Genomic DNA, 23,016 nt, shown 5'->3' with positions numbered 1-23,016 from the left:
GCCAGACTATGGGGGAGCGGAGGGAAGAAGATGGGTGCTAGACCAATTGGGGGGGGGGGGGTGAAGGGAAAGGCACAGTAACAGCAAATGGAAGACGTAGAGAGAAGACACACAGTGGATGGAAGGAATTGAATGAGAAGATGTGGAAAGCAGAAACCAGATAACAAAGGTAGAAAAAAAAATTATATTTATTTATTTATTTTTTGCTTTAGGATAAAATAGTATATTAGTTGTGTTGATAAAAATTTATAAACAAAGCCCTGCCAGCTGAACATCTCTTTCTCTAGTTCAGCAGCAGGAACTTTGATTTATAAGAAAGGAATAAGCTAAATATTACAGTACTAAGGCTTATATGGATGCAGCGGGGACGGTGACGGGGCGGTGAATGGGATGGCAGTGGCGGTGACGGGGCGGTGAAAGGGAACGGCTGTTGACGAAGAGCTACGTGTGTGTCTTTCTTCGATTCCAGCCAGAATATCAGCTTTGTGTTCAGCCAAACAGGCCCAGGTTTCGTACTGAATAAAGTATTTTATAATTTTTCACTATTCTGTTTACTTAATATTTCATAATAAAGTAATTATAAAATACTTTCTTTGTGTTTATTTGATTCCTATTCAAGAGAATTACTTTATATATAGTCAATATAGGCACAGAGTTAAATTTTTTAACATTTTCTAATGGTGGTGTGCCTCGTGATTTTTTTCATGAAACAAGTGTGCCTTTGCCCAAAAAAGGTTGAAAAACACTGATCTAAGGAAATACTTTTTTACAGAAAAGGTGGTAGGAAGCGTGGAACAGTCTCCCAGAAGAAGTGGTGGAAACAGAGCCTGTGTCAGAATTCAAGAAGGCATAGGATAGGAATGTGGGATCTCACAGAAAGAGAAAGATAATGGTTACTGCAGATGAACAGACTAGATGGATCATTTGGCCTTTATGTTCCATCATGTTTCTATGTAAAAGATTAATACTTAAATAATCTAATAGAGCCGTCTAAACGGATGTCTCTGCTGTTCCATAAGGGAACAAAACCTGAGAGTCTCTACATATATTTCTAGGTAATAAATCTAAATCGAAAATTCTGATAAATGTCATCTATTTCTCAGTACATCCACTCTTGGCAGCACTGACAGAATATACTGCTCCCTCAATCAATAAAAGATTGGACCGACAAAGACTTTTTGCAGCTAGTACTATGAAATGCCTAACTACATTCTGAAGGTCCATACAAAAAGATATATTTAAGGAAAATTTCTTATCTACATATGTGGGGCCGCTGTCAATGAGCGAGCATCACATAGCTCTATATAAAAAGATTCAATAAGACTTCAGTATATTCTGTTAGTACTGCCAAGATGTATTGTTAAGCACTAACTTTGTGGTAGTAATTTCATCTATTTCTCAGTGCCAGCTCCTGAAAGCTATTAGTCCAGTTAAGAGGTATCACCTTTAATTTCTTTGCTTAACCTTTATTTCTTTATTTGATACAGAATTTTGCATATGGTTAAATGAGGGGGTGCTGAAAAGTCCTCAGCCCAGTCAACCAACCAACTTCCTAAATTCTGAGCGTTACGTTGCGACATTGTTTCAGATCATTGATTGAAACTTATCTGCGTTGTTCTCCTCTTGGCTGGGCAGAGAACTTTTCAGCACCCCTTCATAATTACTAAACTAATGGCAGGGGCCATTTTAAAAGTCCTTAATAACATCAAAAAGTGCTTTGACTTCCCTGAAATCTCAAGCTCACTTTTTATTCTTTAGAGAGAGAAGTTGTTCCTCTGTAACTGTATTAAGCTGTATTAAGAAGTATTTATAATTTATTTTTAGTATTTATATACCACTTATAACCTAAGTGGTGTACATTCAGGTACTCAAGCATATTCCCTATTTATCCCAGTGGACTCACAATCTAATGTACCTGGGGCAATGGGAGGGGATTAAGTGACTTGCCCAGGGTCACAAGGAGCAGTGTGTTGGTATCAGGAAGACCATATGGATTATAGCTTAACCAAAAAGCACATTAAATATTCTTTCCCTTGGACCTAGTTAGTGGCATAGCAAGGGTGAGATGCGGCCATGGCAGTGGCGCCCTCCCCCCACCTCCACACAATCATCTGTGCGCACCACTTCCCTTCCCCCATACCTCTGTAACATTCATGGCGCTAGCAGCAACCCCCAAACTGCTGTCACGCCCGCATTAGCTCTTCCTCTGACCTCACTTCCTAGGTGCGGGCCCAGGGGTTGCAGAGGTATGGGGGAAGGGAAGCGGCATGCATGCATGACAGTGGGGGACCAGATAGAAGCTGGGGGAAGAGAGGAGGACAGTGCCTGTGCTCTCACTAAGACAGTGTCCAGGGCAGATCGCCCCCCCCCTTCCCCCACCCGCACCTAGTCAGCTGTTTGTGACAGGATAGTTAATTTTAGATAGGCAAAGAAGTTGTCAACATCACTAGGAGGCTGACATGTTTACTAACCGATGATATTAATGAAATGCATAGTTATCCCCCTCTCTTGGAGATGTAGTTAATGTTCTTGTGATAATGTGTTTGTGAAAGAGCACACAATATGCTATCACTGTGTAACAAATTATTGCTGTGGCAACAAGATTTGCATCTTACTAACTCATTAGCATGATTTTTGCATGTAAACTTGCAAGCTAAAGTACGCTTATTAAAAACACTGTTAGTGTATGAACACCTTGCTTAAGAGTGCTAACAGTGTTTTTTTGAGATTGCTAGTATAAGCTTTCTTTGGTCTCTAGGAGATAGCCCATTCAGCACAGCTCTATAAAATATCTGATTTTCCCCTACAATAAGACTTGTAATTGTAGGCAGCAATAGCGTAGTCAGAGAGCAGATTTTGGATGGTCCTAAAAGGAAAATGGGTGGGCACTAAATGTGCCACTGAAGCCTAAGAGAACTTTTGTAGACTTATGTTAGATCACTTAGGCCCTCTTTTACTAAGCCTCGTTAGAGGTTTCTACCACAGCCCGGGGCACTAAATGCTCCACACTTCTCCCACGCTCTTAGGAATTCTATGAGCATTGGAGCATTTAGTGCTGCAGTCCGTAATAGAAACCTCTACAGCGGCTTAGTAAAAGTGGGAGTTAGACAGTGATTTTAAGACAATTTATATTGTTAACTTCAGGAGCTAATTTGGTCAATTTTATTTATTTGTTTAGGTTATCTATTTATTATTTATATATATAATTTCCCACTGCTTAAATTTTAACTGGACAAGTGGTTGTTCAATTAAAATTTAACTCTTAATTAAAGGAAGAGTGAAGGTCTTGCCAGAGCAGTTACAAGCTAACCAGAAAGTAACAATAATCAGTGTTAGCAGCTTATGGGCCTTTTAACTAAACAGTGCTAAGCTGTTAATGCAAGATTAGCGCTTGAGAGCAAGCTACACTATTTTGTCTAATAACACATGGCAACCCACCTGTTACTCTTTTAAAAATATGGTTGTTGGTTTGTTTGTTTTTTTTTTGGAGGGGGGTGTTATGGGCAGGGAGTCAACATTCCTACATTATCCAGCCAGCAGGCTCTAATTAGTGCAGGCTAACTGGATAATGCAAAGTTAATGCAGGAACTCCTAGCGCCTCCCAAACAGGAAGCAGTAAGCTCTCCTATGTTAATTTTTTGAAGGTCTTGCACACTAATGGAACATTAGCACACCTGGAAATATTTTTTTAAAACCCTAAGAAGGTAGTTAGGTTAAATCTGGGTTTAATGTAGAGGGAAAATCTTGCATTAAAACATGTTACTGCCAGATTTAATCGTGCTTTAGTGAAAGGGGCCCTTAATTTGGTGGAAAAAATAATCTGTTTTAAAATGAACTGGCAAAGGTTATCCACTTAACTTTAGCTGAATATTTTCAGAAACCTATGGTACTTTGTATATCTAAGTGCTTTGAAAATGAGCCTCTATACGTGTATTGCACGCCTAGCAGTATCCTGCTTTTCATATCCCCATCCCTTCCCACTTGATCCCCTGAGTCACCTTGTCAGGGTCCCAGTTGGGATGTTAGGAGCCACTGAGAAAGAGTTTCTGTGTCAGAAAACAAAATCAAATGATGGTTAAAGGGCAGCTTTCTCCAGCGCTAACATTAGTGCTAAGGGCAGATTTATTTATTTATTCAATTTTCTAATCTAGACGGTTCTCCCAGAGGAGCTCAGAACAGTTTACGTAAATTTATTCAGGTTTAAAACACAGACTCACCCTTGCAAATGTCCAAATGTAAAATTCCAATGAAACAGGAAGAAGCAAACAGCTCCCTTTAAAAGAAAGGAAGTTCATGCCTAGTATGGCACAAGTCTGCTTCTGTGCCATACCTCACACTTCTCTCCCACCTTGGATCCATTCTCTGAGTAGTCATTGAGTTCCTCTTCTCCTCCCCATCCAGTTTCTAAATTTTCAGTATCTCCCATCCCACCTGAACAGATTTCTGAGTCTCCAGTTCCTCATTACCCTTCTCTTTCTCCACAGCTAAATCCCTGCATCTTCACGCTCCTTCGTTCTTTATCCAAAGCCATAGAAACACATTCTGAGCTCTTTAGGGAGAACACAGGATAGAAAATGAATTAAATAAATAAACTGTAGCCAAAGGCTAAGTTCTAAAGTAACATATTTCTTATGGGTCCGATATTAAACAAAAACTGATTTCCTATTTAAGCTCTTAAATTAGTTTCCTAGATTTGTGTTCTATTTTCAGCTAAACTTAGGAGCCTAAGGTGTCCTTTTACTAAGCTGTGGTAAAAATAGGCCTTAGTACACTCTTAAGCAAGCCTTTCCTGCATGCTAAGGTCATTTTTACTGTGGACATAACCCCCCCCCCCCCCCCCCCAATTTTTTTTTATTTTTTTTTTTGCATTACAAGGGGGCACTAAAAAGTTCTCAGCCCAACCAAGAAGAGAATGATGTGGAGCCATGAAATTTGTACAAGTTATTCCACACTTTTCTTGACACTTTTTGTTTCATATCATTGAAATAAAAAATGAAGTAGATGAGTGGATAGAAAAGAAATGACAAATGGATAAGAGATCATGGAGAAAGAGTTAAGAGAAGATAGAGGAAAGCAAAAACCAGAAACTAGGACTAACACGATTAGAAAAATAAGAACATAAGAATTGCCGCTGCTGGGTCAGACCAGTGTTCCATCGTGCATAGCAGTCCGCTCCCGCGGTGGCCCCTAGGTCAAAGACCAGTGCCATAACTGAGACCAGCCCTACCTGCGTACATTCCAGGCAACAAATTTAGAAAAATCATGTTGAGGCCCTTTTATTAATTTGTGTACTATTATTAGCATGTAGCATGAGTATGTAGGGTCCCCAGGGTAGGTTTGGGAAGCTCTGCCCAAACAGTGGTAAAACACTAGCTTTAGTGCACCCTTACTCAGGTCATTTTCACATTCCACTTTTACCACTGGTGTAAAATGGCCAGTTTCTTATTTATGGTCATATGTTCATTTTCTCATTAGCATGTGAGTCCCTACCGGCACCTATTTTGTAGATGGTAGGGACTCACGTGCTAAATGCTAAACCTGAAGTAATCAGATAGCATGTAGCAATGCACAAACGCTAAATGATGAGCACAGAGCACGCCCATGCTCCACTCCCAGATCCACGTCCAGTGCTAAAAAATACATTTTTGCTGCGGTAAGCACATTAGTGCTTTCTACAGCTTTGTAAAAAGGGCCTTTCAGTGACTGAAAGGCCAAACAGATGTACAGGGCCCCAGAGGCATAGTAAGAAAGGTGGGGGAGCGGACTGCCCTGATATATCTTCTCCTCTTTCCCCCTCACCCCCCCCCCGCTCTTTCCCGCTGTGTATGCGCCTTCCCTTCCCACCCCCGCCCTTTACCTCTAGCTCTTCGCTGGCACGAGCAGTAGCTCCAACCTGTTGCTCATGCCGGCCTCAGCTGTCCCTCTGATGTCACTTCCTGGTTGCAGGACCGGGAAGTGATGTCAGAAAGAGAGCCAAGGCTGGTGTGAGCAGCAAGTTGGAGATGCCGTTCATGCTGGGGAAGTTAAATAGGTATGGGGGAAGGGCAGAGAAAAGGGCAGGGGTGGCATTGTCCTGGGCACCTCCCACACTTGCTACACCACTGCTGGGCCCGTAATAATGAAAAAATAGGAGCACAGCATGAAAATTCCATACATGATCACAAGTGCTAGAGAGAAATTTAAAGGGCCCAAGGCCAAGTTACACAGCTGATGTAAAGAATATGTACAAAGAACTTTCTCTGTAGGGTCAGGAGGTGTGCTAACACTTTGGTCCATTGTCTACATCAGAGTTGTCCAACATTGGACCCGTCGGGTTTTCAGGATTTCCCCAATGAATTTGCTTGAGATCTATTTGCATGCACTGCTTCCATTGTTTGCAGATAGATTTCATGCATATTCATTTGGGAAATTATGAAAACCCGACTTGGTATGGCTTTTTTTTTTTTTTTTTTACAGAACAGACTCCACAGGCTGTGAAAGCAATGTGCCTTGCTTGATTTAGGGGGCAAGGCTTACTGCTGAAGCTCCTCTAAAAAAAATGTGGGGAGCTGGAGGAAATGGGGGAGAGATCCACTGGGTTTGACAGCCCCGAGGTCAGATGGACCCCCAAACAGTGCCCACCCAAGCTCAATCCGGCCAAAAAAAAAAGGGACCTGAAAACCATAAACAAATTCCAACAGCCCTACTAAGGGAGATGACATTCTCCACCCTGTTTGGGGGTCCGTCCGACCTCGGGGGTGTCAAACCCGGTGGGACTCGAGCGGGGTCCCTCCCCCCACTTTTTCCACCTCTCCACATTTTTTTAGAGGAGCCTCAGCAGTAAGCCTTGTCCCCTAAATCAAGCAAGGCATATTGCTTCGAGAGCCTGTAGAGTCTGTTCTGTGAAAAAATATTTATCTTTCTATTTTACCAATATGGTAAGAGACCAAGAGGCTGAGGCTGCAGTTTCATTGGTCCAGCACAAGATCTAGAAGTCCTTAGTTTGACAGCATGTATAAGTGTGAAAAGAAATGTGGTTGGCATCAGCCAGATGTGCTAGCCCTGTTTTGAATGCCACAGTTGTCTAGATTTCCTCAGTGCACTTATTTCTATTTACCAAAGTCAAGAAATATCTTTCTTGGTAAATACAGCCATTGAAAATAATTTAATTTGAGGTAGTGTAGTGCTGTATTGTAGCATTGTACAGTCTTATGGGCCGATGCTCAGAACTCCGACACTAGAGCAGACAGTATCTTCCAATACCACAAGAACAGTGCTGGAACACAGCTCTCCAATGCTGAAAGCATAATACAGTATATTCTAATTATATGCATGCTAGGTAAGGGGGAGAAACTTGCCTGGCACATGCGCACAAGACTTTTGCAGTAAGGAGCTTTTGTATGCATGCACAGACAATCACAATCCAGTGGAAGGTGGGACAGCTGTGGTCAGTTCTGTGTCCTCAGGTTCATACAGGTAAAATTGCTCCTTATCCAAGGAACATTCATGAGCCAAGGCTCATCTCATCCAGTTCCAGCAGGACCTTAGCGGTATAAGCACCAAGGGATTTGTGGCAAGAAGTTACTTCCCACTGACAAAAGATAGATTAATGACAAAATGAATTTGGTGGTTAACCTGGCAAATCCAGAAGCTAAAGGTTGTCCCAGGTCTGTGAGCTCGCCCTTCCTCTCTATCAAGTCTGCTGTCAGTTTGTATTGCAGGTCACTTTTACTGACCTAATGCCACCTCAGAGCTGGCAGTAATTTTCTAGAGTTCGTTCTGGGTTTTCTATGCTGGTCCTCTGATCATTGGGAAAGAATATCAAATGACCTCTTTTATACCGGTTTGCCTACATTTAAAATTCAATTAGTGCTCATCTTTGGCGGGCAGATTGTTTCCAGCGCTGATGCCCTCTGAACATTCTATACAGCTCTAGTTCCAACGTTAGGTTCTGAGCATTGGCCTGTTAGAGAGAATTGAGTTGGCTAGGTTGTCATGCCTTCGTTAAATCCTTTTTGAACAACTCCTTAACTGTCTTCAATAGTGGGCAAAGTTGAAATCAAATTTGAAAGGCAGGCAGTTATTTTCAAACTGACTGGTGTCATGTTTTTTCTAAGTATTCTTTCTCTAACTGTTCATTTTCTTTTCTTTTTTATAAAAATGTTTTGGGATCCTGATGTAAGTGCCACATACTATGCATGACATTTTAGTTCAGCTATTTACATCAGCTGCACGTAACAAATTAACAGTTCATTGGCGTGTTCCTGTTAACTAGTTTAAAACCAATTAACAGTGAGTGCTCGTCTCATCCTTATCCCCGAGTGTCTGTAGTCCTGTTTTCAGAGTTTGCTGCTGTTCATTTATGCTGAGGCTTTGCGTGGGCCTTAATTTTTTAAACACTGAAAAATCTCAGCACTTTTTTTTTATGTAGCCTGGGTGAATAATATGAAAATACTGAGGTCACCATTCCCCCTAGTTGGATTTCTGTACTCCCTTCCTGTTTCCAGTGCCTGCCCAGATAGACTCCAGCATCTGCTAACCTCATATCTCCGTGGCCAAGCATCAATTACCATAGATTTCTTTTCCTTTCTTTCTGCCACAATAGTGGAAGCCTTTTCTTTCTCCCACAAAAATGACTGGCACTCCATTCTTCCACCCTTTCTTGTGTTGCACAGCAACAGCTGACTGCTTTTTCTTCTTTCACTTGGTGGAGACTGGATCCTCCTTTACCACTTGGGTAGCTGACCATGTCCCTACAATATCAGGCCTTTGTTGATGATGTCAGCCAACTCAGCTGCAAAGCTACAGGGTGATGGCCAGCAATCCCATTAATTTAGATAATTTTTAATAACTAGTGGACTAGATTAAAAAGTTTGTTATATTGTATGAAAGAGTCAAAACATTACCATGTCAATATAAATAACACTAGTATTCACCCTTATCACCCTGGGTACTGATGCTATAACCTACTGTATCTGGAAAATTCATGTACTGTACTATGTCTTTTTTGGGGATAGGGCAATAAAAAAATATCACAAGCTACAACGGTAATCAATATATTTATAGAATATTATCCTATGTCCCCCCTCTGGGAACATCTCATTGTGTCTTGTCCTAGAGAAGTTTGGCCTAGACATTCATATTATAATACCTTGCAAAAGTCTTTACACCCTTGTACATTCTTCATATTCTGCTATCTTAAAAATACAATTCAATATACATTAAAGTAAAAGTTTAACTGATCTACACACATACTTTCAGTGTGAAAGAACAGCTAAATAAATATTCAAATATTCAGGAACAAGAAAGGAATAAAAAAATACATTTTTCTGGATGTATGGCGAGGCGTTTTACCCACTGTGCATCCAGAATTCCAGGAGGCATGTTGAGAGGTGTGTTATAGGCGTGCTTAACTTGGACATTTTGCAGCGATAATTAAAACTTTTCCAAGACATCCTGGGTGGAACTTAAGACATTCAGAGTTAGACTTGTTTTAGATGTGTGTAAATGCCACAAAGGTACCAAACAGACCAACTGGATACATGAAAGTATGATCCCCCACTGGTCACTGACTCACTCCTATCCTCCAAAAATCTGAATGAAAGAGTACATATCTATCTCTAGAAAAACATAAGAATTGCCATACTGGGACAGACCGAAGGTCCATCAAGCCCAGTATTCGGTTTCCAAATGTAGCCAACCCAGGTCTCAAGTACCTAGCTAGATCCCAAGTAGTATAACAGATTTCATGCTGTTTAACCTAGGAATAAGCAGTGGATTTCACCAAGCTATCTCAATAATGGTCTATGAACTTCCCATTTTGGAAATTATTCAAGCCTTTTTTAAACCCCGCTAAGCTAACTGATTTCACCACATTCTCTAGCAACGAATTCCAGAGTTTAATTACACATTGTGTAAAAAAGTATTTTCTCGTGTTTGTTTTAAATTTACTACTTAGTAGCTTCATCGCATGCCCCCTAGTCCTAGTATTTTGGGAAAGCGTGAACAAGTGTTTCACATCAATCATTTCCACTCCACTCAGTATTTTATAGACCTCTATCATATCACCCCTGAGCCGTCTCTTCTATAAGCTGAAGAGCCCTAGCCGTTTTAGCCTTTCCTTATAGGGAAGTCGTCCCAAACCTTTTATCATTTTCGTCGCCCTTCTCTGTACCTTTTCTAATTCCATTATATCTTTGTTGAGATACAGTGACCAGAACTGCACACAGTATTCAAGTTGCAGCCGTACCATAGAGCGATACAAGGACATTATAAAATTTTCATCTTTGTTTTCCATTCCTTTACTGATAATTCCTAACATTCTATTTGCTTTCTGAGCTGCTGCTGCCGCCGCCACCTCACATTAAGCTGAAGGTTTCAACAGATCCTCAACAATGTCATCTAGATCCTTTTCCTGGGCAGTGACTCGTATCATAGAATCTAGCATCACGTAACTATAGTTCAGGCTCCTCTTTTGCATCACTTTGCACTTGCTCACATTAAACGTCATCTGCCATTTTGACGCCCTGTCTGCCAGCCTCACAAAGTCCTCTTTCAATCTAATATAATAAAACGCTAGGCCGCGCATGCGCACTTCCTATGTGTGTGCCGGTTTTCCGTGAGCTGTAGCGACACATAGCAAGTGCGCATGCGCGGCTTACAGTGCTCCATTACAGTAATTTTGCCGTTGCCGCCTCTCCGCTCTCTCTCTTCCTCCCCCCCCCCGAGACGGATGTCTGCTGCAGCAGCACAAGAATGCAGGGTGCAAGAGGTGCTGGGTCTCCCTTACACTAACTTTGCCGTCGCCGCCTCTCCGCTCTCTCTCTTCCTCCCCCCCCCTCCCGAGGCGGATGGCCAGCGGCTTACGTGCATGCACTGGCTTGGCGCACCAGAGGGCAAGATGAAGGGGGTGCGGAGCAGCGCTGGCGGCGGCAGTGTCCGGTAGGGAACACGTCCACGAGTCCCCCCTCCCGCATCAACTGCTGCTGCTCCTGTTTGAAGCGGCCTGCTGAGGTTTGCGGCCGGCTGTAGCGAACCTCGCAGGCCGCTCTCCACATGGAGCACGTTCCCTCTGACGCAATTGCGTCAGAGGGAACATGCTACCATATGGAGAGCGGCCTGCGAGGTTCACTACAGCCGTTCGTGAACCTAAGCAGGCCGCTTTGAACAGGAGCGGCAGCGGCGGAAGCAACCATGGGTGGAAGGAGGGAGGGGAAGAACGGGAGGGGAAGCGAAAAAGAAGGGCTATGGAGCAGACAAGAAAGAGGGCTGCTTTGGGGGGAGGGGTGTCTGGGGCTAGACAGCAATCGAGGAACAGATGGGGGGCCATAAAGCAGGCAGCCATTGCACAACAGGTGGAAAGGGGGCTGCTTTGGGGGGAGAGTTGTGCTGGGGGCAGACAGCAATCGGGGGAGGGAGGAACAGAAGGGGGGCCACGAAGCAGGCAGGCATTGCACAACAGGGGGAGAGGTGAAAGGGGGCTGCTTTGGCAAGCAGGGGGGGGGGGCAGAGAGACAGATAGAAAGAAAGACGCACAGACAGGGGACCTGGGAGAGAGACAGACACAAAGAATGACAGACAGACAGCATCCAGGGAGAGAGACAAATAAAAAAAAACAACAACACACCATACATACAAACATCTACTCTAGCACCCGTTAATGTAACGGGCTTAAAGACTAGTTTTTCATAATCCTCTTGCGATTTAACAGCTTTGAACAACTTTGCATCATTAGCAAATGTAATTATCTCACTAGTTATTCCCATCTCTAGATCATTGATAAATATGTTAAAAAGCAGTGGTCCCAGCACAGACCCCTGGGGAACCCCACTATTTACCTTTCTCCATTTAGAATATTGACCATTTTTAAACATACTCTCTGTTTTCTGTCTTTCAACCAGTTCTTAATCCATAATAGGACATTACCTCCCATCCGATGACTTTCTCAGAAGTCTTTTATGAGGTACTTTGTCAAATGCCTTTTGAAAATCCAAATACACAATATCCACGTGCTCATTCATTCCTTCAAAGAAATGCAGTAGATTGGTGAGGCAAGATTTCCCTTGACTAAATCTATGTTGGCTTTCTCTCTTTAATTCATGCTTACATATATGTTCTGTCATTTAGTCTCTACCATTTTGCCTGGCACCGACGTCAGACTTGCCAGTGTATAATTTCTCAGATCACCTCTGGAACCCTTTTAAAAAATCAGCGTCACATTGGCAACCTTCCAGTCTTCTGGTACTATGCTGGATTTTAAAGAAAAATTACTAACAATAGCTCTACAAGTTCATTTTTCAATTCTATCAGCACTCTGGGATGTATACCATCCGGTCCAGGCAATTTGTTTGGGGCAATTTGTTTGTCAAACTGACCCATTACATCATCCAATGTTACAGAGATTTGTATAAATTTCTCTGACTCATCAAAATTGAATACCATTTCTGGAAACAGAAACTCTCCCACATAGAGCATCACAAAGTCTTAAGTAACCTGGTAGGTGGGGTAGTGAACCATAGAGAGGAGGACCCAGGCCCATAAGCCACTCTAATCACTGCATTTCTGGTAGAAAGAGTGAGGTCACTAAAACCCTATTACACTGCTATATAGGTAACATCTGCAGCCATAAGGGCTATTGGGGTGGTAGAAAGATGAATGTACTAGATTTTGGGGGAGTTTTGGAGGTGCTCATCATAAATTATAAGGGGGTTATGGTGAGATGTACTTCTGACACACTTTATGTGACGTTCACAGCAGTGCCCTTTAAAGTGTCCCACTGCTCTGTTGGCATGTCTGTGTAGTCACTCTATCACAATGATGGCCACTCCCACGTCCAAATGGTCTGGATTTAGACATTTTCAACTTGAACATTTCTGTGGTCGAAAATAGGGTATAAAGTTAGGCATCCTAATGGTTGAATGTCCTGACAGCCAAGACATCCAATTAGATCAGTGGTCTCAAACTCGCGGCCTGGGGGCCACATGCAGCCCGCCAGGTACTATTTTGAGGCCCTTGGTATGTTTATCATAATCACAAAAGTAAAATAAAATGGTTTTTTGATCATATATCTCTTTAGCTATACATTACAATATTATTATTGAGACTTAGCCAAAAGGAAAGAATTATAAACTATAAAGAGTTTTACCTCATGCAAAATTGTCATTTCTTTAATAAGACATTAACTATTTCTTCTGAGGCCCTCCAAGTACAAACAAAACCAAAATGTGACCCTGCAAAGGGTTTGAGTTTGAGAACACTGAACTAGGTAATTTAAAAAAAAAAAAAAAATTTGGGATGTCTAGCGATTTGGCTTTCGAAAATGGACATTTCTATGCTTCCGACTTTGAAACATCCAAGTCGGACTTAAACATCCTTTTCAAAAATAACAATTCTATAAATTGGCAGTGACTCCTCATTTTAGGTACCACAAAGGAGCATGCTTAGTGTCAATTCGATAATGACTTAAAGGCATGTCTAAGCTATTATAGATTATTAATACAAAGCCTCAATGATGCGCCAAAAATCAGGCACACTTACTTAGAAAAGGTAAGAAATCCAGAGGAACTTCAGTGACCTTTATGTAATATTTCAGAACCAGGTATTTAACGACCCAATATCTCTTTCTTCCACCACTACCCGCCACCATCCTTGCTTATTTCCTTGGGAGAGTAGTCGTTATTAACTTCTTATTCTAGTCTCAGCAGTCAGCTGTCACATAGACATTACTTCTTCCTATAGCCAGTACAAGTTTCTTATGGACCAACTAGTAATATCTCTAAATTATCATTATTGTCATGCATCTGAGATTGTCCAGGCATTGTGCGTTTCACATGTACAGCACCCAGATAAGAGGAGGCTGAGACAAAGATCACAATAAGATTATTTAAAATCATTTAGAGACATCATTGAGCTTTGCAGACATTTTGCTATTCAAATTCTGAATTTGTAAATAGTCAAATATAAAATGTAAGCTTATCTTACACTTTTTATTATGGAATAAATATTTTACATTTTCTTAATGAGTACTACTATAAATCATAGAAGATGGGGAAAAAATTTGAAGAGGGAGTTTAGGTTAATATTTTTCTCTTTCTTATATTTAGAAAAAGCTTACCCTTTCCCCCCCCCCCCTTTTTTTTTTTTTTTTACTAAGCCGTGATAGAGGTTTCTACCGCGACTTGGAGCACTAAATGCTCCGATGCTTCTTCTATGCTCATAGAATTCCTATGAGCGACACAGCATCATTGGAGCATTTAGCATCCTGGGCCATGGTAGAAACCTCTAGCGTGGTTACTAAAAGAGGGCCTATATTTGGATGAAAGAATAAAACTTAGTGTGCCAGTCTAGTTTCAGAAAAATACAGTCTTTGTAAATGCATTCCCCTCCCTCCCCCCTCCAGCTAAGTTCAGGTTTTAATGTTATGAACCTAAACCTCACATCCCCCCCCCCAAAAAAAAAGGACCATTATACCCAGCATGAACTCTGCAGAAAATAAAGCTGCTGTGGCATGCTCATGTTGTAAGCCTGGCTCTGCTCAGTTGTTTTGCTTGCTGAGATACATAGCGGCTTAGATATGGCTAAATGCCTCTTCTGCTTGTCTTCTGCTGCATAGATTTTAACTGATCTGCATTAAGTTGTTGAGTTAGATGTGGAAGAGTTTGAGACACAATATGAGACAAACTGTGAAGTGAAAGAGTCGGTGCACTCAAAAGAAGATGGTAATGGTAGTGCTTTCACGGAGTCAGTATCCAAGCATAAAATGTGGAGAAAGAAGGAACAAACTGTTCAGGTACTGGAATGCAAGATATCTCGCAAAAGGCCAAGAGCTGTTCGACAACATTTTTAATTTTTAGTGTGCGCTTTTTACGGCAAACATTAGCAGACTACATTAACATGCTTACTATAATATAACATGATTTCACATAATTCCATTTCAGCATTTGCTTAGACTTGTCTTAAACTGCAGTAGCGAACGTGGTGCTCTTGTCCGTCACATCTCCTGAGGCAATTTTCAAAGTGATTTAACCTGGTAAATAGGCCTGTCTGAAAATTGCCTATACTTTATGACAATGTATTGATTGTATGTTCACTTTGAGCTGGGAAAAGGCGGTTTAAATATTTTAAATAAATATGTATGAAACATTGATAACACACACACACACACACACTTTAAGGGCTCCTTTTACTAAGCCGCGCTAGCGGTTTTAACGCACGCACCGATTAGCGCGCTCTATAGCGCACGCTAGCCAAAAATCTACCACCTGCTCAAAAGGAGGCGGTAGTGGCTAGCGCATGCGGAAAATTAGCGCGCGCTATTCCACACGTTAAGGCCCTAACACAGCTTTGTAAAAGCCCTAAGTCTCACTAAAATGGGGTTGTTCCTGTTAGGTCAGGGGAAATAAAGGTGTCCTTTTTATTAAGGTGCGCTAACCAATTTAGCGCATGCTAAAGATTAGCATGCGCTAAATGCTAAGGCATCTATTATATCCTATGGGCATCTTACCATTTAGCCTGCGCTAAATCGGTTAGCGCAACTTAATAAAAGGACCCCAAAACAATTCTTGTATTTTATTTCCAAAATAGTTACAAAACAAATTTTAAAAAGGGAATAAAAGCCTGATATACTGTTGACTAGTCTGTCTAACAACCAGCATAAAGAACAAAAGAATACAACACTCCACGCTCCCATATGGAGAAGAAAAGAACTGCAATTACCAAGAGAAATTCCTAAAGAGTCAAGAAAGAGCACAACACAGAATTCAACAGCAAAAGTTGGCAAATTGTTGCGTAGCCCGTATAGGAGGCTAGATAAGTTTTTTTCACCTGGTGACCCAATAGTATAAAAAATGCTCACCAATAACGTCTGTGGCCGCAGAAAGTGCATGACATCCTATGGAGTACTCAGCCAGGTTGCGACCTCTGAGTACAAGCTCTGAAACCCTGTTTAGGGGTTGCAGTCTCCAATTTGGCAAGTTCTGATCGGTACCAAATCTCAGCAAGTTGACATATGGTAGAAAGAAAAAAGAAGGCTATATTCTGGCTGCACATTCTTGAGGATAAAAAGATGCCCATTGTTGGCTTACAAGATCGGGCTAAAGGTGGTGGTAGTGATAAAGCAAAACCTTCAGGGGAAGATACCATACCCCCCTCCCTAAAAACTACTCTTTACAACTGCCCCAGCACCCTACAAGCTGCCCCATTTTTCAAAAACTGCCCACCACCCTGAAAATTGCCCTATCCCCAAAAGTTACCCCCTCCAACTGCCCCATATAGAAAAACTACCCTTGCAAGGTACCACACAACTTCTCAACTGGCCCCCACCTTCTAAAAATACCTAGGGCAAACAGCCCTGCTCCAAAAAAACTACCTCCGGCTGTCATTCCACCTGTAAACTTCCCCTTCCAAAAAAGTACCCTCCTGAAACTGCACCACCACCCTTTGGCTGCCCTGCCCTGAAAACCTCTTCACGAACCATACAGTTTTCTTGGTTGCTATATATATTGCCAAGTAACACCTGTTTCAGTGAGGCAAGGCGAGATTAAGCCGTTGGCAAACTTTGCACATACACTTCTTCCTCCGTATTCGCTGTGATAGTGGATTAACAGAACCGCAAATACAGAAAAATCGCAAATAACTTTTTCATATGTTATTTGCTGTTTTCTATTTAAAACAATCGTGAATATGGTGAAACCGTGAATAACATGGTGGGAGACTGGGATGTTCCTGAAGGAGAGGCAAAACACGGTGAAGAAAGGGCTGGGAATCGGCGATTTTTCTCTGTAAACACTTGGAATCGGCGATTTCTCTATGCAAGCTGACATCATTTGGGGGAGAAGCCAGCAAGCTAAAAACCGTGAATAATCGAAACCACGATTGCTGAAACCGCGAATACGGAGGGAGAAGTGCACTTTGTGTCCACATGTTTAAGGGGGACCTGTGAGATGTGCTCAGAAGGTTAAGATTGCCAACCGTTTGCTTTTTTAGAAGTCAGCAAAATTTTACATTAACGTCCAGAGGGTAGAATAATAGGTAATATGCCTGGACATTTTCTGAGTTTAAAAGCTGCCTCCAGCCCCCGTTTCCCCTTCCACCTACCCCCTCCCTACCATCTTTGTGTGAGTGAGCCTACCTTGCCTGTGTCCATTATAACTAGCAACAGAGACCATTGTAGGTAGGATACACCCAATGGAAAAGTAAAGGAGTTGATCTAGACTAGAGAGAGTTTCTGTGCTGTAGAAATGAGGTTTCTGCATTTGCTGGGAGATAAATAGCTATTCATACATCTATACCTGCAGAATGCAGAGTTTAAAGGGATATGTTCCAGGCATGGTTTGAGCAGATCTAAAAAGTATAAATGTTATTTCCTACGAGTATTTTGCAATGGAAATACACCGTCCTATACCTTAAAAAAGTTCCCCATTGGCATTTACCCTGTTCCCAGACTGAATGGGGGGAGGGACAGGAGGGCAATTGTACTTACCTCTGTGTCATTTAAAACCACTTTAAATATCCAAAAACTGAGCTTGGATCCTTAATTGACTCCATTGGACTTGCATTTTTGTAAAATCTACAATCTATATATGTAAATACTGGCACTCATTCATGCAGGTTTCAAAATCTGCTGCCTGAACATAAATGATTCTGCTCTTTTGTAATGTGTTTTTTGTAAAATGGCTGTCCCGGTATACAGGCAACAAAATGTGTTTTTCCTACATTCAGTGAGCTTTTTGTAAAATACACTGCAAAGCATTGTATTTTTAATTTTCTATATATAATTAAAAGAACAGAGACAGACAAAGCAAACCATATTTCAGAGAAATGGAGGGCCAGCTCAAAGGACTGTGGCATCCTGTGCCAACTTGTACATTGGCACCCCCCACTCCTGCAATCTGGTATCACAGGGCACTGGTCTTTGACCTGGGGGGCCACCGTGGGAGTGGACTGCTGAGCACGATGGACCACTGGTCTGACCCAACAGTGGCAAATTCATATGTTCTTATCTTTCTCCTTCCCCCCCCCCACCTTTGATCTGGTATCTCCCCCTCCTGCTGAACTAGGTGGGGTACTAGCTCAGAGCACTGATAATAAAGGATCCCAGAATCCCAGTCTGGCATCTATCCCTCTAAAAGTTTAAAAACTAGGTTTTTGGTACTCTTTATCGCTGATACCCTGGACCAGGGCCTTACTTGGTCCATAAGTTGAGCTGGCCCTGGAGATATGACACGGGAGCATCCTGACTTGGATATACCTTTTTCTACCTAGATGACCTATGCAAAATCTGGGGTTTGGGGCACCTTACAAAGCATAGGATAAGGGTAGTGGGGATAGTTAGAACAGAGGAGAGAGTGGTGTTATAGGGAAGGGACAGCCTCGTTTATATATTTTATTTATTTAAAAACTTGTACCCCACTTACACTTAAGCGGTCCACATGATACATTCACAATTGTAGGACAATACAGCAATAAATAAACCATACATAAAAATGCTCTCTTTATAGTTAGCACAAATAGTCATCTTCAGCACCTTTTTAGGTTCAAACAATTTTTTATTGATGCAAACAACAATAAATACAACGCCAAGGCACCCCAAAGGTTCTCAGTACAAACAAAGATGCATCATATATAATATGACAACAAGCATGGACAAAAGAAGAGTAACATCAACCAAACTCCTCCCCCCCCCCAGCCTACACTACTTAGGGCGAGCGAGAATGAGGATAGCGGAAAGGCACTCTGGGGCCCTGGACTCTTATGAGCCCCGAAGATGCCGCACCACCCCCTCCCCCACCGAAACCCTCTAATCCTGTTCGTGTCTACGTGCCAGAACCTTCCCAAACCCCTCCCCCCTCCCCAATCCCCCTCCCCCTCCCCCCATGGTACTCTCCACCCTGCCCCACCAGTACTCGCCAGTACTCTCCCAGCCCAATTATCCGAGATCTTCAGCACCTTTTTAAATTTCTTAATATCAGAAATTACTTGAAGTGATCCTGTCAGATTGTTCCACTAAGATACCCCTTCCACCGAGATTATGGAAGAACTTGTTCTAACATAATGTATGGTAGTTAATTCCTCACTATAGACTTGAGTAGCATAGTGATAGAGAAGAGGGGCGAAACAGCAGTGGAAAGAGTGCCAGGGTCCAGTGGCGCAGTAAGGGGGGGTGCAGAAGGGGGCAGTCTGCTCCTGACGTGGTCTTCCTAAGGGTGTGGCACCCCTCCTCATCTCTGCCCCCCCCCACTCCTCTCCTTGCCACGCACCCCTTGCCTTCCCCCGTACCTGTTTTACTTCCCCGGCACGAGGTTGCTGCCTGCATCAGCGTTGGTTCTTTCTCTGACATCACTTCCAGGACCTGTGCCTAGGAAATGACGTCAAAGGTCGAGCTGACACCGATGTAGGGATGCTGCTCACGCAGGAGAAGTTAAAAAGAGAAGGGGGCGCGCACGGCAAGGGGGAGCAGGGAAGAGGGCAGGTGAGGGGTGCCACCGCCGCCTGATGCTGCTCATCCTTACTACGCCACCGCCACGGTCGATGACAGGAGATCAGCCAGAGCTGGGGGGAGGATAATGGATTGTGAAGGTTATCAGATGATGGTCAGAAAGGGGAAGGACTACCATGGAGAAATTAGTGATAGAGCAGTTGGGTAGGGGTGGTGAATCACAGCTGTGGATCAACTGAAGATGTTAGGGCTAGAAGCTTAACAGTCAGAGGGGTTGTTAGCATGAATGTTGAAATCACCAAGGATAAGGGAGGTAGAGGGATGTTCAAAAAATAGGGGAAAGCCAATGAGAAATGAAGAGAGGGATTAATCAGGGGGTCGGTAAAGGACAGCTACGCAGAGGGGTAAAGGTGCAAAAAACGGATAAAGTGGACTTCAGAGGAAAAGAAGCAGTGAGACTGAGGTGGAATAAGGGTTGAAATCTGCAAGAGGGTAAGAGCAGTAGCCCAATGCCACAACCAGCCAGGTGAGGCGTATGGGAGAACAGGTAGCCTCCATGATGCAGGGTGGCAGCTGATGTAGAGTCGTCCAGGCAGATCCAGATCTCAGTCAGTGTGAGCAGATGGAAAGATCAGGAGATGAAAAGGTCTTGGACTTAGGCGAGCATTCCACGGGGCTCAGGAAAATGGCAAGGAAGAGGGGGAAAAGAGTGGAACAGAAATAAGATGGTTGACTTTGTGCTGTGATCTACATGAATAGAGTGGGAGTTGGTTGGGAGGACCAGGGTTGGGGTTTGATATCTCCAACAGAGAGTAAAAGAAGGAGCAAGAAGTAAAACCCAGATGTCTCATTCCGTCCTCCTTTTTCTGGACACGTACGGTAACCCTACATGTGTGCATATCACTGGGGCGCCTAAATGGAGGAACTGGATAATGGATATGACGCTCCCTAGTAGTTTTTATCCAATTGCCAGCATCCCTAATATTGCTCGACTGTTAGAGACATTAGTGGCCCAGCAATTTTCAGCTTTTCAAGATAAATATGGTTATTTACATTCATCCCAGTTTGGATTTAGATCTTGCTGTAATACTGAGCTCTTTCTGGTAGCTCTATTTTCAGAAGTGAAACAGATGCTAGGTCAAGGAGGTCAAATGATCTTATTGCAGTTTGTTACACCTTCTGCATTTGACATAGTAAATTATTCTATATTCTTGTCAAGATTAAGGGGGGAAGTTATCAGTGTGGATCTACTGTTACTTACCACAAGTTCGGTTTCCCTCCCCCCCCCCCCGCGCAATTCATGTTATTGTAGCACAGGTCTCATTACATAAAATGGGATTCTGCGGTAAAATAACGCACCAGTAGCCCATGTTGATAACTCCCCCTCACCCCCTTCTAAGTGAGATGGGTATTGGTTTGGTGAATTCTTATATAACACAAGTTATTGTTTTTAGAAAAATAAGGTTTGATCTGCAAGTTGGAATTCTGCTAGTGGAGTTTGCTACAGACTGTTATTTAATTTGTACATTACATAAGAACATAAGAATTGCCGCTGCTGGGTCAGACCGGTGGTCCATCGTGCCCAGCAGTCCACTCAAGCGGCGGCCCTAAGGTCAAAGACCAGTGCCCTAATTGAGTCTAGCCTTACCTGCGTACATTCTGTTTCAGCAGGAACTTATCTAACCTTGTCTTGAATCCCTGAAGGGTGCTTTCTCATATAACAGCTTCCGGAAGACCGTTCCAGTTTTCTACCACTGTCTGGGTGAAGAAGAACTTCCTTACGTTTGTACGGAATCTGTCCCCTTTTAACTTTAGGGAGTGCCCCTCTCGTTCTCCCTACCTTAGAGAGGGTGAACAACCTGTCTTTATCTACTAAGTCTATTCCCTTCATTATCTTGAATGTTTCGATCATGTCCCCTCAGTCTCCTCTTTTCAAGGGAGAAGAGGCCCAGTTTCTCTAATCTCTCACTGTATGGCAACTCCTCCAGTCCCTTAACCAATTTAGTCCCATATGTTTAAGATGCTAGGTTGTCCACTGTACACATATGTAAACAATGTATTTATTTTAGTTCCTGTTCAGAAAGTTTTGATTAATACAGTCAGTCTAGTAAATGATTGTACAGTATACATAATATCAAACAGTGAACCACAAGGAATTTTTTAAAGCTGAGCACACACAAGAAAGCTAAGATCCTCCAGTAGAGTAATGTTCTAAATGTAGTACCTACAGAGTTGTTTCTTTATTCCAGAATAATTCTTCCAGTTGATGGAATATGTAGAGTTCTAAAGGTTATTTTAGAATTCACTCTAACTATGGAGCCACAGATGAAAAATTTATTTGCGACTGTAATTTTATTTTCTATACTGTTCTTCCAGGGGAGCTCAGAATGGTTTACATGAATTTATTCAAGTACTCAAGCTTTTTCCCCTGTCTGTCCTGGTGGGCTCACAATCTATTTAATGTGCATGGGGCAATTGGGGGGATTAAGGAGCAGTATAGGTTTGAACCCACAACGGCAGGGTGTGGAGGTTGTAGCTTTAACCACTGTGCCATGCTCCTCCATATTTTAAACTGAGACATTTTAGATTGCTATAATGTTCTGGACCTGGGAATTTCTTTGAAGATGGCAAATTGAGTCCAACGTCTTCAAAATATTTTTTTAAATTCAATTTTTTATACTGTTCTCCCAGGGCAGCTCAGAATGGATTACATGTTCAATAATTTTTCTCTGTCTGTCCTGCGGGCTCACAATCTATCTAATGTACCTAGGGCAATGGGGGGATTAGGTCACTTGCCCAGGGTCACAAGGAGTAAGGTGCTGAGGCTGTACCAATGATATCCACAATTATTCAGAGAGAAAAATCACTGATAATTTAGAAGCCACACTAACTCATAAAGGAATCTCTTCACAGATATGGAGGGCTATGTATGTTAATGCACACAGCTTGGGCAATAAAATTCTAGAATTAGAGACTGAGATAGCAAACGCTGATCTTGACATGATAGCGATATCTGAAACCTGGTTCACAGAATCGCATGGGTGGGATATGGTTATACCAGGGTACAACCTACTTCGTTGCGACCGAGTGGGAAAATTGGGGGGAGGAGTAGCACTATACACTAAGGAAAGCATCAAAACCACCAGAATCACAGATGTTAGATACACCGGGGAATCCATCTGGGTGAACCTAGCCAGAGGAAAGGAAAAATGCCTATACCTTGGTGTGATATATAGACCTCCCAGGCAACAGGAGGACAAAGACATAGAATTAATCGAGGACATAGAGAACATCACACTGCGCGGGGACTCAGTAATGCTAGGAGACTTCAGCATGCCAGATGCAGATTGGAACACACTCTCCGCGACTACGGGTAGCAGCAAAAGAATATTAAACTCCATAAAGGTAGCAAATCTCAAGCAATTGGTATTGGAGCCCACCAGGGATCAGGCATTACTAGACCTAGTTCTCACCAATGGAGATAGCGTCACGGAAGTCTCAGTAGGAGACACACTAGCCTCCAGCGACCATAATATGGTATGGCTCAACCTCAAGAAAGGTTTTCCTAAGACAAACACCACAACAAGGGTTCTCAACTTTAG

At 42.5% G+C, this 23,016-nt stretch overlaps 1 protein-coding gene across 7 annotated transcripts in view; it reads left to right on the top strand.

The window, feature by feature from the left end:
- Positions 1-23,016, top strand: part of REEP1 (receptor accessory protein 1) — a 192,991-nt gene that overhangs the window by 138,724 nt on the left and 31,251 nt on the right. For 3 of the 7 annotated variants that reach the window (XM_033951956.1, XM_033951966.1, XM_033951947.1), the window contains one exon: positions 14,613-14,767. The exons of 2 other annotated variants lie outside the window; for them this stretch is intronic. In XM_033951956.1, coding sequence (XP_033807847.1) covers positions 14,613-14,767 — 155 coding nt within the window. Of the gene's footprint in view, positions 1-8,162; positions 9,672-14,612; positions 14,768-23,016 lie in introns of those variants that run through there. 2 more of the 7 variants (XM_033952003.1, XM_033951984.1) reach the window with 2 other exon arrangements.

Source organism: Geotrypetes seraphini, chromosome 1, assembly GCF_902459505.1.
Source record: "Geotrypetes seraphini chromosome 1, aGeoSer1.1, whole genome shotgun sequence".
NCBI lineage: Eukaryota > Metazoa > Chordata > Amphibia > Gymnophiona > Dermophiidae > Geotrypetes > Geotrypetes seraphini.
Note: the sequence above shows the minus strand (reverse complement) of the source record. Positions and strands in the feature narration are given on the sequence as shown.